The 17,614-nt window shown below is 28.6% G+C and overlaps 4 protein-coding genes across 4 annotated transcripts; 2 read left to right on the top strand and 2 right to left on the bottom strand.

Annotated features, from left to right (window-relative positions):
* Positions 1-250: 250 nt before the first annotated feature.
* LOC130669457 (epimerase family protein SDR39U1) lies at positions 251-6,412 on the bottom strand. The gene is made up of 6 exons (XM_057472377.1): positions 6,243-6,412; positions 6,018-6,127; positions 4,169-4,445; positions 1,211-1,476; positions 1,015-1,128; positions 251-655 (listed from the first exon to the last, which is right to left on the bottom strand). The coding sequence occupies exons 1-6, from the start codon at positions 6,262-6,264 to the stop codon at positions 530-532; spliced, it is 915 nt and encodes a 304-aa protein (XP_057328360.1). The 5' UTR covers positions 6,265-6,412; the 3' UTR covers positions 251-529.
* Positions 6,413-6,443: 31 nt separating this feature from the next.
* Positions 6,444-7,444, top strand: LOC130669460 (mediator of RNA polymerase II transcription subunit 10). The gene is made up of 3 exons (XM_057472383.1): positions 6,444-6,602; positions 6,906-6,989; positions 7,130-7,444. The coding sequence occupies exons 1-3, from the start codon at positions 6,481-6,483 to the stop codon at positions 7,317-7,319; spliced, it is 396 nt and encodes a 131-aa protein (XP_057328366.1). The 5' UTR covers positions 6,444-6,480; the 3' UTR covers positions 7,320-7,444.
* Positions 7,445-7,722: 278 nt separating this feature from the next.
* On the top strand, positions 7,723-10,941 carry LOC130669453 (chitooligosaccharidolytic beta-N-acetylglucosaminidase-like). Its single transcript, XM_057472370.1, has 4 exons — positions 7,723-8,544; positions 8,802-10,169; positions 10,262-10,392; positions 10,472-10,941. The coding sequence occupies exons 1-4, from the start codon at positions 8,390-8,392 to the stop codon at positions 10,702-10,704; spliced, it is 1,887 nt and encodes a 628-aa protein (XP_057328353.1). The 5' UTR covers positions 7,723-8,389; the 3' UTR covers positions 10,705-10,941.
* Positions 10,942-10,956: 15 nt separating this feature from the next.
* LOC130669455 (vasoactive intestinal polypeptide receptor 2-like) lies at positions 10,957-16,853 on the bottom strand. Its single transcript, XM_057472375.1, has 6 exons — positions 16,386-16,853; positions 13,851-14,167; positions 13,520-13,780; positions 11,559-11,843; positions 11,249-11,479; positions 10,957-11,151 (listed from the first exon to the last, which is right to left on the bottom strand). The coding sequence occupies exons 1-6, from the start codon at positions 16,453-16,455 to the stop codon at positions 10,957-10,959; spliced, it is 1,359 nt and encodes a 452-aa protein (XP_057328358.1). The 5' UTR covers positions 16,456-16,853.
* Positions 16,854-17,614: the final 761 nt, after the last annotated feature.

A 17,614-nucleotide genomic window follows, 5' to 3' on the forward strand; every position in this document is an offset into this window, starting at 1 on the left:
CAGCGAAATTGTCCTTTTTTCAATTAATGCTTTAATTTGTTTTAATTAATTGATAAAATTTTTATACACTTTTGACAGTTGAAAGTCAATGAAAGTTTTAAAAAAATGGGGGAGGAGGGCACTGTCTGAGAATGGCTTTAAATAAATAAAATAAAATATTGAAATTGAAAAAAATGCGCGTACTGGTTTTCCATTTTTGTAGACACGCATTTCTTAATTTTTATTCTAAGGGAAGAGACCTAGTACCCGATCAGGGAACTAGATCTCTTAACTTACTTACATTTTATATATTTATTCTACAATTAAAAAAATTGACAATTGTCAGCCACATTCACACTCATACTCGCAGATACAAATAATTTATTTTTAAAAATATTTTAATTATTTAAATAAATAATCTAAATGATTTACAACTTTTATGGAGGACAAAGGACTTAAAAAAATCACTACTTAAGTACTTTTTTAATTTAAAAGTATTTCAACTTTTACTACTTTTTATTAAAAAAACAAAGTAATAATAATGTAAATATTAATATTGTTGTGAGTATGAAACATCAGCAAATTGTTGGCATGCCTCATTAATATCTGAATAAGAATACTCGAAACCATACTCTAGTACTCGTTTAGGAATAACTTTTTGACCTTCTATCATAATCTAAAATAAAAAAGTAAATAATTAATCTTTTAATCTTATAAAATTCTTGAGTAAAGTAAAAGACTCGGTACCTGATCAGGGAGCTAATGCCCGATCACTCATGTATCTGTATATCTATATTTACTAAATTTTACTGAATATATCTATACAAATACATGGAATGATCGGGTACTAGTTCCTTGATCAGATATTAGGGCTTTTACCTTATCGTTTAATTTAACATGCATTTGTTTAAATTGTTAACATAATAATGTTTAAACTGCAGTAAAATGGAAAAATGTAACTAATGATAATTAAAAACTATTATAATTATGAGTAAAAATTAGAGTAATGTTTTTATTATTAATATAAATTTTTACCTTCGCTCTTTCTGAACTAAAAATAAGATTAACTGCAAATTCAGGCAGTGGAATAAACGCTGGTCTCCACATAGCTTTTGCAAAAGCTTTAGTAAATTGTTTATTCGTTATTATCTAACCCATAAAACATAAAAATTAGTCGATAATATAAAGTTACAGTAAATAATTTAAATAAATAAATAGAATTTTAAAATACCTGTGGTGACACACCATTCAGAATTCCCTTAACTCGTTCTTCTTCAATTGCAAATATAAATAAGTCAACTAAATCACTGATATGAATCCAAGGCATGATTTGTTTTCCGCTGCCAATAGGGCCACCGAGGCCTAGGAAGAAAGGCATGATAATTTTTTGAATCATTCCAGTATATCTTCCCAAAACTACACCAGATCTTATCGTCACTCGTCTACATGTAGAATTTGGAGAAAGTTCTGTTGCTTCTTCCCAAGCATGAGTTAATTCTGAAAATAAAATTCTACAAATAGATTCATTAATTACTGAAGAAGTTAAGCAAATAATAATCTATTGTCTATACAGGGTGATTCAGAATTACCTTCACAGCGGGAAAACTTGAATAGAGGAGACGATTCTAAGCATAAAGTTCCTTAGCCATTTTTCAAAATTCTCAATAGTTTTTGAGTTATTTAAAATCTAAATTGACCAATCAACGACATGCTTTGAGATTTAAAAAAAATTAAAAAGAATAATGAATAAGTTTGGCAACGCCGCAACAGTAAACTTCAAGTTATACACTATTTATTTAATTTAAAAAGTTCGATTTGTCACAGAAGAGAAACAAAACACACAATTACAACATAGAATATATTCGTATATTTTGTTTTATCTTTTCTCTTTTTATAGAAAGAATTATTAATGGAAAATAATGCTTTTATTGAAAATAAAGCTTTTGGAAATTCGAAAAAAAAAAAAAAATTACAGATTTTTAATTATATGATGAGCAACCCAGATTAAAAAAAGAAATTTGAAAACTAATTGAATTGTGTTTTACCAGAATGAAAGCAATTTCAAATAGACAAATATATAGATATACACATCATTTTAAAATCTTTTATTTCGCTTGCTCTGTCTCGCTCAAGACTTTGCTAAGCGCTCATTGCACGTCATACTAAACATATTTGTAAAGATCTCGCGGATTGTCTTGTGAAACATGTTCCAAGTGATCTTTCTCGGCGATTAGCTATCTGACTATCTCGCTAATGGTCTTGCTGGTGATCTTTCTTAGAATTTTGCTGGTGATCTTGCTGACCATCTGGCTGATGGTCTCCTGGTGGTCTTGCTGACCATCATGCTGGTGGTCTTGCTGGTGATCTGTCTTGTGGTCCTGCTGGTGATCTATCTGGTGGTCCTGCTGGTGGTCTTGCTGAAGGTCTTGCTGAAGGTCTTGCTGAAGGTTTCGCTGGTGATCTTGCTGATGGTCTTGCTGATGGTCTTGCTGATGGTCTTGCTGGTGGTCTTGCTGATGGTCTTGCTGAAGGTCTTGCTGGTGATCTTTCTTAGAATTTTGCTGGTGATCTTGCTGACCATCTGGCTGATGGTCTCCTGGTGGTCTTGCTGACCATCTTGCTGGTGGTCTTGCTGGTGATCTTGCTGGTGGTCATGCTGGTGGTCTTGCTGGTGATCTGTCTTGTGGTCCTGCTGGTGATCTATCTGGTGGTCCTGCTGGTGGTCTTGCTGAAGGTCTTGCTGAAGGTCTTGCTGAAGGTTTCGCTGGTGATCTTGCTGATGGTCTTGCTGATGGTCTTGCTGGTGGTCTTGCTGATGGTCTTGCTGAAGGTCTTGCTGGTGGTCTTTCTTAGAATTTTGCTGGTGATCTTGCTGACCATCTGGCTGATGGTCTCCTGGTGGTCTTGCTGACCATCTTGCTGGTGGTCTTGCTGGTGATCTTGCTGGTGGTCTTGCTGGTGGTCTTGCTGAAGGTCTTGCTGGTGATCTTTCTTGTGGTCCTGCTGGTGATCTATCTGGTGGTCCTGCTGGTGGTCTTGCTAACCATCTAGCAAGACCATCAGCAAGACCACCAGCAAGACCATCAGCAAGACCTTCAGCAAGATCACCAGCGAAACCTTCAGCAAGACCTTCAGCAAGACCTTCAGCAAGACCACCAGCAAGACCATCAGCAAGATCACCAGCGAGACCACCCGCAAGACCACCAGCAAGACCACCAGCAAGACCATCAGCAAGATCACCAGCGAGACCACCCGCAAAACCACCAGCAAGACCTTCAGCAAGACCACCAGCAAGACCATCAGCAAGATCACCAGCGAAACCTTCAGCAAGACCTTCAGCAAGACCTTCAGCAAGACCACCAGCAAGACCACCAGCAAGATCACCAGCAAGACCACCTGCAAGATGGTCAGCAAGACCACCAGGAGACCATCAGTCAGATGGTCAGCAAGATCACCAGCAAAATTCTAAGAAAGATCACCAGCAAGACCATTAGCGAGATAGTCAGATAGCTAATCGCCGAGAAAGATCACTTGGAACATGTTTCACAAGACAATCCGCGAGATCTTTACAAAAATGTTTAGTATGACGTGCAATGAGCGCTTAGCAAAGTCTTGAGCGAGACAGAGCAAGCGAAATAAAAGATTTTAAAATGATGTGTATATCTATATATTTGTCTATTTGAAATTGCTTTCATTCTGGTAAAACACAATTCAATTAGTTTTCAAATTTCTTTTTTTAATCTGGGTTGCTCATCATATAATTAAAAATCTGTAATTTTTTTTTTTTTTCGAATTTCCAAAAGCTTCATTTTCAATAAAAGCATTATTTTCCATTAATAATTTTTTCTATAAAAAGAGAAAAGATAAAACAAAATATACGAATATATTCTATGTTGTAATTGTGTGTTTTGTTTCTCTTCTGTGACAAATCGAACTTTTTAAATTAAATAAATAGTGTATAACTTGAAGTTTACTGTTGCGGCGTTGCCAAACTTATTCATTATTCTTTTTAATTTTTTTTAAATCTCAAAGCATGTCGTTGATTGGTCAATTTAGATTTTAAATAACTCAAAAACTATTGAGAATTTTGAAAAATGGCTAAGGAACTTTATGCTTAGAATCGTCTCCTCTATTCAAGTTTTCCCGCTGTGAAGGTAATTCTGAATCACCCTGTATATTATCTATTCACCTGACAAATAATCATATGGTTCACATTTATCATACTCAGTATATTCTTTTGTATCATCAGGTTTGTAATAAGCAACACCAGATATTGTTACAAATGATTTAACATCAGGTTTTTTATTGATAGCCTGTGCTAGTGCTTTTGTCGTCCTAATTCTACTATCCCATACTTCATTTTTGAATTCTTCATTCCACCTTTTCATTGGGTCTAGTATATTTTGTCCAGCAACATTTATAACGTCTGTTGTATCTTTGGGTAAACCATTTATTGCTAAATTTTGCTAAACAAATAATGTATACTTTATTAGTTATGAATTTATTTATTCAAGGGGGGAAACGGGTTTGAGATACAAGAAAAAACGAGCATATTTTTGTGATTTTTTTTTTTTTCAGAGTACCTTCGTTATTGAAATTCTTAAAATTTGTGACATTATTAAGCATCATTCCAAGAATATTCTGCTAAATTTTCATAAAAAAATATTGGAAAATAAGCCAGTGGTAGTGGGGAGAACCGAGTCACCTCAAAAAAAAAGTCTCCATGCCGCAGGCAGGATAACTCATGACTGCCTCATCTGAAATTAAAAAACCAGAAAGATTTCTTTAGTACATAAGTTTATCTTGGATGTGACAAAGGAATAAACAAAATATTCATTTTTGAATTTTTGGTAAAGGTGCAATCAAAAAATTGATTTTTGCCAAAAATGGTTCCTTTTATTTAATAAAAAAATAAGTAGTTAATGAAAAAAATCCTTCGTTCAGATCTAACATAAACTTGTGTACTAAAAAAATCTTTTTGGTTTTTTTGATTTCAGATGAAGCAATCATGAGTTATCCTGACTACGGCATGGATACTTTTTTTCTTGAGGTGACTCGGTTCTCCAAAATGGAGCAGTGACCAAAAATGACCTCTGCCCTATTTAGTTCTAATGAGATTTGAATAAATTTAAATAACAAAATTTTGAAAGAAGAAAAATGATCCTGAAAGTAGCAGTCATTAAAAAAAATTAATTTTCTTCAATAAATAAAGCAAATACTGACATGCAAAAATTTTAAAAAATCCATGTAAAGAATTTTCAAAAGTTTTGTTGTGAACATTTTTAAAAAAATTTTTTGATGACAATTAACTTGGTACTTAAAAATACTGAAATTGTCAGATGCTGGCTACTTTCAGCCTCATAGAAATTATCCTGAAGTTAAAACACAATTAACAATTTTCAAATTTTTTTTTTTTCAACAAATCAATGACAAAAAAAAAAAACTAAAAATATGCACACGTAGAAAAATAAAAAAGCTACAGGTACGATTTTTTTTTATAATTTTTTTTTTTTTTTATAATTTATTGTTTCTAAAAAAAATCCAAAAATTATTAGACGTCAGCTAGCTTGAGTATCATATCATAGAAAAATGATGCTGAAAGTAGTAATTAAAAAAATTGATTTGTCGTCAATAAACAAAGTAAATACCGACAGGCAAAAATAAAAAAAAATCCATGTGAAGAATTTTCAACAATTTTATTGTGTACATTTTTAAAAAAAATTTTTGATGACAATTGACTTCTCTGATTAAACAAAACGATTCACTCAATGATGAATGTATATCTATATAGTAGTAAAATTGAATTGTTTTGAATCGTTTCTTGTAATCAGGGTCGATAATTAAAAATACTAAAACTGTCAGAAGCCGGTACTTCCAGCACCAGACAATAGATCTAATTTTCCAAAAAATTGATATTTAACTCCGAATTAAATCCTCCGATTTTTAAAACATATTTTTTACTTCCAAATACTTAAAAATCCCCGGTTATTCTCAAAATTTACACGCATCATAAAATAATTTATCTAAATAAAATTTACCCATGAAAGAAATTCAGGACCAGTTTCCTGACGAGACAAAACAGTAACAATGTTACCTTCATTTCTTAGTGCAAATGTAAGGGCTCTTCCAATGGCACCGGTACCACCACCTGAAATATTTTTATTTAATTATATAACAGTTTCATAATTTTGATAAATAAATAGAAACATAAATCATACAATATTTACAATTAACAATAATTACAAATTTATAATTTAACTTACCTATAACCACGTGTCTCAACATAATAATGATATATAATTCGTTGTAATGAATACTATCATACAATATAATTGTACAATAACAATTACCAATAGCTAATTACTTGAAAATTTATATTTAAACAATTTTTCAATTTTTGGTAAATTACACTAAAATATTTAGTTTACTTTTTTACCACATTCCGATGGCGTTATAGTATTCTCATATATTTGATATGTATAGCTATAGATAAAAATAAAAATGGCGTCAACACTAGAAAATTTAGAAGGTCAACTTGAATTATTTATTGAAAATGTACGGCAAATACGTATTATTGTAAGTGATTTTCAACCACAAGGACAAAATGTACTTAATCAAAAAATGTAAGTAATTCAAATTCATTTTATTTTTATTTAAATTATTATTTTTTAACTTTTTTATGTTTCTGTCATTTTCGTCGCAGTAAATTAATTATTTGAATATTTAAACACTTAAAAAATTATTCAAATAAATTGTTAGTAATAAATGATACCTATTTATTAATTGACATTTAATCAATAAAAATCTTTTTTATTTGTTAAATTACATGGTATTTTATAATAAAATGTATGACAGATGGCGTTTTAATAATTAAAAAAAAAGTGTGGGAAAATATAATTGATTTAAAATGACTTTTTTACTTTCAGTCAATCTCTGGTTAATGGATTACAAGAAATAGACAAATTAAAATCTCAAGTTCAAGATGTTCATGTTCCTTTGGAAGTATTCGAGTAAGTCAACCAACTGGTTTTGTATCTTAAATCTTTAAAAATAGTTTTAAAAAAATCAAACACCATAAACCGGTTTATTGTTAATGATTATTGTGATACTAATAGTTATAATAAATATATTATTTTATTTATTTTTACAGCTACATTGATCAAGGTAGAAATCCTCAGCTTTACACAAAGGATTGTATCGAAAAGGCTTTAACGAAAAATGAACAGGTCAAGGGAAAGATCGATGCTTATAGAAAATTCAAGGCTAACTTGCTTGTTGAATTGAATCGAGTCTTCCCAAATGAACTTGCTAAATATCGCGCCATACGTGGTGATGAGTAAAATATCTATCATGTCCCAGATGTGTTCATAATTTCTCTCACAAACGATTTCATGATCTTGCAAACAATAGACTTCTGATCATTTTAAATCTGATACGTACTAATTTAAAAAAAAAAACATTAATATCAATATTTAAAAAATTTATATTTATATTTACGACAACCGTTTAAATTTAAGGAGCTAATTAAAATTAGGGCATATATTTAACACAATTTAATATTGTAATTCAGTTTAAAATTTTCTTAAATTTAATTTTCATAAAAAGTAATAAATTTATGATTTATTTATAATTAAAATTATAGTTATATTTTTTAAAAATAAGTTTAATGATTTATTTATTTTAAAATTGTTTTTTTCTTTGTAAAGATATTTTTTCAAATAATTTAATTTATAAATAAACAACATTAATAATTACAGTTAACTTTTTTTTTAATAACGAAAAAAAACCTCTAGAATTTATCTAATAGTTTTTATTTTATTTAAAAAAACACAATATTATCATACGTAATTCATATCTAGAATTATACGGTCTTTAGTATTGATAAAAAAAAAAAATACTCAATGACGACTTGATACGTAATAAACATACTAATTATTTAGTTATTCGCGGTTCGTCATACAACAGTGATACTCTTTAAGTATTTGTGTACTAAAATAATCTATCGCCCTCTGATAAAAATAAAAACAAAGATCAATAAACTTATTATTAAAAAAAAATATAACATTATTTTATAAATAAATTTAATAGTATAAACTGTTATCAAGAAATAGATACGTAATTTTATGATGGTAAATTAAAGTCGATTTTTTATAATGATAACTCAAGAGATAGACAAAAAAAAAACAACATTAAATGTTAATAAAATTTAGGATTTTTAATAAAAACAAGTAAAGAAAATTATATTATTACTAGTTAGACGGGTTTAAATAAAATCGATAATTTATCGGCTTTATATTTATTGTTAAAATATATATGACAGTAGATTTCAAGTTTCCATTCACATACTAGCCGTGTAAATAAATCCCCACTTAAAATATCAGTCCCCTCCTTTGTTAAATATAATCCAACTATGGATAGAATTAAATTTTACTTATACCGGCGATCTCGATCACAATTTAAAAGTCGCTGGGTGATCATAACTACAATCATTTTTACTGTAATGTTCGGTATTCTTATTACCGTCTTAGCTCTACAAAGTTATTGTACAGAAGCCCAACTCTTCAGGTAATTTTTCATTATTTTTAAATATTAATAATTTATAAATTTAAATTTAAATAATTATATTTTTTAAAATCAAGTTTATCATTTAATTTAAATTAAACTAAATTGCTTTTTTTATTAATTTAAGAAGTAAATCAAGAATTTGATAGTTGAACTAATTTTAATCTACTAATTTATAACTTTCACTTTGAAAGTATTACCGTTGTCTCTGATAAAAATATAATAATAATAATAATAATATATTATCATTATAATTCTAGTTCACCATGGCACTACAAATGCGTTGGTGGATACTGCAAGAAGGAAGAGATAACACCGAATGTAACATCACCGCTGTCATTGGAAGTTTGCCAATTATTTTGCGGTCAAGGAGGTGCATTGTGGCCTAAACCAACCGGGCATTTATCACTTGGCAATTTCGTAGCACATTTGAATCCCGATAACATACAAATACGCTCAGTAAATCCAAAATCAAACGTCGGAAATCTTCTTTACCGCAACGTCGAGAAGCTTAAAAAAAATGTTAAAAAAGCAAGCGGTAGTTCAGCAAGATCCGGTGGTTTAAATCTCAGTATAAATATAAAAGGTTTAAAAAATTATGATGACTTTATTTTGACATTAAATACCAGAGAAAATTATACACTACAAATATATCAACAAAGTATTGATGAAATAAGTGTGACAATAAGTGGAGATAATTATTTTGGAGTACGGCATGGTATTGAGACATTGTCGCAATTGATTGTTTATAATGATTTGATAAATGAAATTCAAGTAGTACGCGATGTTTATATTGTTGATGGTCCAGTTTATCCATATCGTGGTATACTACTGGATACCAGCCGTAATTATATGGACAAAGCTTCAATATTGAGGACAATCGAAGCCATGGGAATGTCAAAACTAAATACCTTCCATTGGCATATAACAGACTCCCATAGTTTTCCTTACGTCAGTCGGACGTGGCCAAATATGTCAAGATACGGAGCTTACACGCCTAGTAAAGTGTACACCGCTCATGACATCAAAGAAATTGTTGAATTTGGTTTTCTTAATGGTGTCCGTGTACTTCCGGAGTTCGATGCCCCAGCTCATGTGGGTGAAGGCTGGCAATGGGTCGGCGACAATGCTACTGTATGTTTCCGCGCTGAACCCTGGTCAAAGTACTGCGTTGAGCCACCGTGTGGTCAACTAAATCCTGCTAGCGAAAGAGTTTATGAAATACTTGAGGGTATTTATAAAGACATGATGTATGACTTCAAGCCTGATATCTTTCATATGGGTGGAGATGAAGTCAATATTAATTGTTGGAACTCTTCTGAACCGATTCGCAAGTGGATGATGGAAACTAAAGGATGGGATTTATCGGAATCTAGTTTCATTGATCTTTGGGGTATTTTTCAAGAACGAGCGTATGAAAAATTAAAATTAGCTAATGGTGGTAAAGATATACCAGTTATTTTGTGGACTAGTGGACTTACCAATGAAGAAAATTTAAAACGTTTAGACCCAAATAAATATATAATACAAATATGGACTACAGGACTTGATTTAACAATAAATCGATTAATTAAAAATGACTTCAAAGTTATTTTTTCAAACTACGACGCACTCTACCTCGACTGCGGGTGAGTAATTAACCGTTTAACAGTTATTGATTAATTGATTACACGTTCAATTAATATTAATTTAACTTTTCTTATTTTCTTTTTATTTTTAGCTTTGGAGCTTGGGTCGGTGAAGGGGCGAACTGGTGCTCGCCCTACAAAGGTTGGCAAAAAGTTTATGAAAATTCTCCCCTGCAAATTATCAGGAGCCAAGGATTTGAGTCTAAGAAACATTTAATTCTTGGTAATTAACGTATACTTGATTATTATTTTAAGTCACGTTGATTAGTTTAATTTATTGACAATAAATTATTTTTATTCAGGTGGAGAAGCAGCGTTGTGGTCAGAACAAGTGGACAGTACTTCAGTAGATGCACGTTTGTGGCCTCGATCAGCAGCAATGGCTGAAAGATTATGGGCCGAGCCACAATCATACTGGATGCATGCGGAACAACGGATGCTTCGTCATCGCGAGCGTTTAGTCAAGCGAGGAATTTTTGCCGATAGCTTAGAACCTGAATGGTGTCTTCAGAATCAAGGCCACTGCTATTTGTGAAACTAATAAATATTTATTACTTTATTTGTAATAATATATCAATAATACTTTTCTTTCTGGCACGTGGCCCATCAGCGATTTTAGTCACTAAGGAATAAAAAATTAAAGCATTTTTTTTTTAATTTTAATTTTTAATTTTTTTACTAAATAAAAAATTATTAAAGTCTGGTAAAAGTATTAATTTTATATGTGAATTAAATATAGTAAAAACGTTTTTATAAAATATATATATAAATATATAGATACGTATTTCTATAATATTGACACGTTATTTTTATTATGATTGAATCGATGTTGATTACGAAGTTCTGGCGACTTAATTAAGTACCTATTAGAGAAACTCAGTGAATCGGCACCACGTCGTGATCTTCGTATTCTCCATGCTTTTTTAACCTCTGCTCTTACTTCTCCATTGAGAAAACAATAAAGAAGAGCTACAACGGATCCCTTAAAGACGAAAAAAAAAGAAGAAACAACATTTATTTGATAATAAAATAAACATTATAGATAAAATGACGAATAAAGACAATTAAGTGATATTTACTTGGAATGAAGCAAAAAATTGATCCCAGAAAAGCCAAATAAGTTCGAGTTGATAGTCTTTGTGATAAGAAAGACCTAAAAAAATAGCGTAATGTGCGCCGAATAATGGCACAAGTATTAATGTTGATTTAGCCCATTTTCCATATTTCATTTTTTTACGCTGTAAATATACTGAGGTTCTCATTTTTACCAATAACACTCGTACAATATTAATGAAAAGAACAAAGTTGAACTATAGAATGTAAATAAATTTGAATAATTATTATTATTAATATTAATATTGCGTTTAAATAAATTTTTAATTTATTTACCATAATAGAAACAATTATCGGAATACGAATGACTAGAAAAAATGATGGATTATTGTGAGTCGTCCAGCACAATGTGTCCTCTTCGATAATACGTAAAATAATCCAGACAATAACCACCGTTGCTGGTAAAATCCATCCAAATATTATGTAGTATATAATTGTTGATGTATCGGTAAATGAAAAAAAAATTAGATTATGGAGATAAAGTCCTTCTATAAAAATCCACGTGTAATTTGCGACAATCGAGTATTGCCATAAACTTGTAATTACTTTGCATATCCAATTCTGTGTAATTAAAATCATATATTAATGTTATGTACACTAATGTATATTATATCTGTTTATAAGCAATAAATTTAAGGTCGATTAATTGTTTTTTTTCGTTCTTTTGATTAAATGACCCGTGTAAAAAAAATAGTTTCAAAAACATTCATGGCAGTGAACTTCCAAAATTTAGACAATTCTGAACTTTAAGTTGAAAATTTTTGGAACTTTTAAAAAATTTAAAAGTGAATGATTTTCAACTGGTGTAGGCTTTTCCTGCGCATTTTTTTTTATTTTTTGAGCGAAAATAATTTGATTTGACAATTTTTTAGGTTTGAAGAACTAGGAATTAATTAGGAATTATGAACTACAACTTTTACCAGAGTTATTCAGGTATGAGACAAAAAAAATTAAAATAATTTGAAAATATTAATGAATGTTGTTGTTGAATCGTGTCCATGATACATACTCAATAATTTTTAATCTCAGGAATTGGGACGAGGCTGAATAAAAGAATTAAATCATTAATTATTTGAACGTTTCGTCAATTATGTTTTCACTTCATCAGCAAAACAATACAAATTCTTTGTGTCCAAATATCACATGTTAAAATAACAAAACTTGATACAATTCATCAAGTAACAGTAATCCATTTAATTAATATATTATTATGTAAATTTGCGGCAATCAAAATTGGAGTTAAATATGAACTCATTCAAATATGATTTAATTTTTTTATTCAACCTCGTCCAAATTCCTGAGATTAAAAATTATATTTATGAACATTTTTTTATTTTTATTAGAATTTTTTGGGAAGGTCAGTTTTTTTTCACTTCTTGACTTGTTCGAATTATGAACTTATTATGAACTCACAAAATTGTCAATTTAAATCATTTTTGCTCACAAAATTAAAAAAAAAAGTTAGAAACCCGCATACGCAAGAAAAGTCTACAGTAAGTTAAAAACTTTTCACATTTCTAATTATTTTAAGGTTTCAAAAATGTCCAACTCAAAGTTCAGAATTGTCTCAATTTTGGAAGTTCACTGTCAGGAGCATTTTTGGAACGAATTTTATTTACACGGGGGATACTTTCTTCGTTGTCTAAATTTGACTCTCAAATAAATAATAATTAAAAAAAAGGGACTCGTTAGATTATAATATAATTCATCATACCCGTATTTTTACTTTACGTTCAGAGCTTCTATTTGAGAAAAAATATCTAGTTACCCACCTTGAGATAAAAATAAAAATTTTTTATGAGTAAATGAAAGTTGTCTTTATTTATATGAAAAGTTTTTATGAAGGAGTTTTAATTAAAAAAATGCTTTAGTACACCGAGCAGAAAAATAACTATTAGAAAATAAAAACTCTCTTACTCAGAAAATAAATTTTTAAATTAACTCTATATTTTATTTTTAAAAATATTTTTTATAGTGTCGATAGATTATTCCGACAAAAATATGTGTAGTTTATTGATTATCTATAAAAAGAATTCTTTAATAGAAAAGTATCCTATTGTTAAAAGTATTTTTTCTTTTCTCAAAGAAAGTACAATAGTTCTATTCTTTTTTTTTCTATAAACTTCTTGAAGAACCAGATAAAATTAAAAAATTTTTAAAAACGAAAGTGAAAAATAAAATGAAAGTTATGCTTACAAACAGATTTTATTTACTGTTTATTGTTTAAATAAAATTACATTTTTTTCTTTAATAAAAGTACTTTTTCCATCAACTGAAACTACATCCCATGACAAACCGAGTCCATCAACAAAAAGGAAATCTTTTAAAAGTGCCATCGACGCTCTCATTATAAATGACAAAAATAAATTCATATGAAGTCGATTACGTGAATTTCGTAATTTTCTTATAAACAAAAATATTATCATAGCTACTATTAATGTTATTAAAGATGATGCATATCCAATTTTTGAAATAGTCTTGATTATTGGCAACCATTTCTACAATAAAAATTTATTGTTATTTTTTTTTTTTTTTAATACAAATATTATAACTATTATATGGACTTACTTCTAAAATAGTTGCGTTACAAAACTTTCCATATTCCGAGTGTGCAAATTCTAAATTTTTAATTGCAGTAATAAAGTGACCTGGCGGAGGAGTGCATTCTGTGTAATTGCTCCAAAAAACCCCCTCAATATTTCTGTACCACTCATTATTTACAGTACAATATTTTGTTGCAACTGCACTGTCACGAGGACTTTTATAACCGAGTACAAAGTGCGGTGGACATGGAAGATTTATCGTTTGATTTGAATTAGATGGCGGCCAACACAGAAGTCCATCGAAAAACGGTGAACATTGATTCGTTATATTTGCTTTGATATCTATAGATATATAATTTTATTAGTACTATCTGATAATTAAATAATTACTTTAACCGCAAAATTAACTCGTCAAAGAGTTAATTAAAATTTTGCTTCACTATTTAATTATAACGAGCGATGCAACTATTAATTATATTATAAGTTTAAAAGTCCGGTATCGAAAGCTTTTTAATTATTCTCTTAAAACCCTAAAAATAGAAAGAAATTTGAGACAAATTAAATCGAAAACATTTAAATGATATTAAAAATAGCAGACAATTGATAATATTTATAATTAAAAAAAAATCTGGAAACCGATTGACTGCAGACCAGCCGCAGAACTTCCCGCTGTTTTCGAGCTCAAAGAGATCGACAATATGTTTTAATACATTCGTATTTTTGAGTTCTTCGAGCTCCAACAAGTGGTTTTTTAATTTTTATTCACGACTTTGCTTAACGAAATCAATCAATTCGAATAAAAATCGACAAATGCGATTACAATAGAAAGTTAAATGAGTTTTTAAATCAGATTAGAGTGTTAAAATATGAAATATCTGATTAACGGGTAAAAAAACAGTGATTTTTCTTATATTTTCCGATAATATTACTTAAGCTAAAGAAACGATTGCGCAATAAAATCTGTAGTGATGGAAAAAGACTAAAAAAATGGTAGATTCGGTTCAATTTTTGGTACATTTGATAAATTATATAGTGAATTATCTAGAACAAATGAGGACAATTATTATTTTTTTAATATTTCGTCGCTGACATCTTTTGAACTAATAGACCGATTTTGACTTTGAGGTGGCACCCGACGCAGTTTTTAGTCTCATACTGAAAAATTTTTTGAAAATAATCAATTAAACGATTTCGATTTTATTAGCAAAAAAGACTTTTTTGAAATTTTTTGGTAACGATATCTCTTGAACAAATGATTCAATTTTTATGGTTGAGGTGATATTCGACGCGGCTTATAGAGTTTTAGAATTGAATAGATTTTGGAATTAATCCATAGAGTAAGTAAGAAGATTTTTGGAAAAATTTTTTTCAAATAACTCCGAATATACTGTACTGATTGAGCTTAATGCTGTAAGATGGACAGTGGTGCTTCAATTTGATATTTGATATTTGCTACTTGCTATTTGTTATTTGCTATTCGCGGTTTCCTAAATTTCGATAGTGGAAAATAATCATGAAAATGAATATGATTTTCTGTGATTATATTCTCTACCATCATACCATTGTTAGCAACAGTAAATATTTAATTTGTTTGTTTAAAATATTAATTTTTTTTTAAGTATTCACAGATAATCGGTTAACATTAAATCGGTTTATCCGTTCAAAAGAGAATGTTAATATGTTCAGAAATCATCTCGAAATTAGTCAGAATATCATTCTAAGAACTCAAAACGTCAAAATCTGTTAAAAATTCAGTTTTCGAAAATCGAACCGAAACCAATAACTTTCCCTTTTTTTTTTAACTTTTAATTTTCTTAGCGGGAAGTTTTTAAAAATAAAATTTGAAAAATGAATACCGAGGATCTTTGAAAGTTTTTTGGGCGAAAAATAAAACATAATTATTTTAATCAATTATTTGTTAAAAATTTGTAAAAATAATCGTCACGTTTGCTAATTTCAGTATTACGAAATATTTTAAATTGATTATCAAAGTTATATACAAACGATTTCTTCGGTACGTTTATAGTTTTTTTTTCAATTAAAACTTTTAAAACATTTAATTATAGTTAAATTATTAAGTAATCTATTTATTTGTCCAGTGTCGTGTTTCTTTATTTTACTTTTACTCATAAAATCCAGTGCATTGACAAAATATTTATATCTGATGGCAAAAAATAAATAAAAAAAAATACTTGCAAATAAAATAATGCAAATAATAATGAATAAAACATATTATTGTTGGTGTCGAGAGGTCATAAATCATATATGAGGACAATACTCTGCAGTACAGTTATTCCTTTTTTTTTGTATTTATTTATTTATTGGTTTATTTTTATTTAATTTTTTTTTTTTTTTGTATTCAACGTTCCTGGAAACTTTATGAATAGACGAGACGAGGAAATAAATATGTACAAATATCTATTATAAGGATTAATATCAATTGATAAATTCGAAGTGTTAATCAATTTTGAATAGAATAAAAAAAAACGTGTACTTTTATGGTAACTAATTAATTTTAAATTAAAAAATAAATAATTTAATTAAAAAATATTAAACTCACGATTTTTAAACAATTGATGACACAAATTTTGTTGATTTTGTAAAAATTCATCGATATTATTTTCACCCATTATCAAAAACAATTGTCTCGGTTCAAAATTTAAAAACTTTTTTTGAAACTGTATTTTATTATATTAATTTTATTTAAGAAGATATAAAAACTGATTTGAAAAACTCGAACAAATTTTTCCAAATTTTGAAAAACAAAAAAGTATATCGCATCTTTTTTCGCCGGCGATTGTGATGCATCTGAACCCATTACCCGGGAATAAATCTTGAGGCTTGAATAGTTTTCCGCGTATTAAATCGCGCAAGCGTCAGCCAGATGTCAATTTTAATATTCCTCTTTGATTTCACCGACAGCTTTCAACGCCTACGAATTTGATTAATAAATGACAGAATTCAATAGGATTTAATATATATTTTCCTAATTAGTACGATTATTTAATAATTATTTATTTATTTTTATATTCATATAAATATTCTGATAATCTTTTGACATTATGATACCTAAATATTTATATATTTAGGCTCTATTCCTTGAAAAATAATTCATCGTATCGTCAATTTGATAAAGTGTATTATGTGGAAACATTAATATGATTGCTAACCAGATTTGATACATAAGATCAAATTACGTATAAAATTGTTTTTTTACGGTCATGTTTATTTTTTGTCAGTTTTAAAACTATAAAAAAAAAAAATAATAATTGCAATATATTTAAAAAATTCTCAAATTTCATCTACATATATAATATAAGTCTCTATTAATTAAATTTTATAAATACAATAAACTGCGTATATATATTTTGTGAAGGTTAAATCCGCAGATAATTGATTAAATTTTTTTTATTTCTAAATAAACAAATTACATATTTAAAAAAAAGTATGAAAAAACGAACACAAAAAACTTTCAAAGAACTTTGCGCGCGTATTTCAAAATAATTTATAATAATAATCAGTAACATCATATTTCAAAAATTTTGTATTTAATTTTAAAAAAAGTTGGAATTTTAATTTTTTAACGCATTCCAATCCATGATACAAAAGGTGATACTTAAGTTAACCGACGTCAAATAATATTTGAATTTTTTTAAAAAAGATAAATTATAAAAATTTTATCAATTATTTTACTCTATTTATTAATAATTTTTAATTTGTCTGATGTCTGTTACATTCACACATAAAAAAACATATTCGAAAAATTTCAGCTTTGGCTTTTTTAATTTT

This window comes from Microplitis mediator, chromosome 6 (assembly GCF_029852145.1).
Source record: "Microplitis mediator isolate UGA2020A chromosome 6, iyMicMedi2.1, whole genome shotgun sequence".
In the NCBI taxonomy this organism is placed as follows: Eukaryota; Metazoa; Arthropoda; class Insecta; order Hymenoptera; family Braconidae; genus Microplitis; species Microplitis mediator.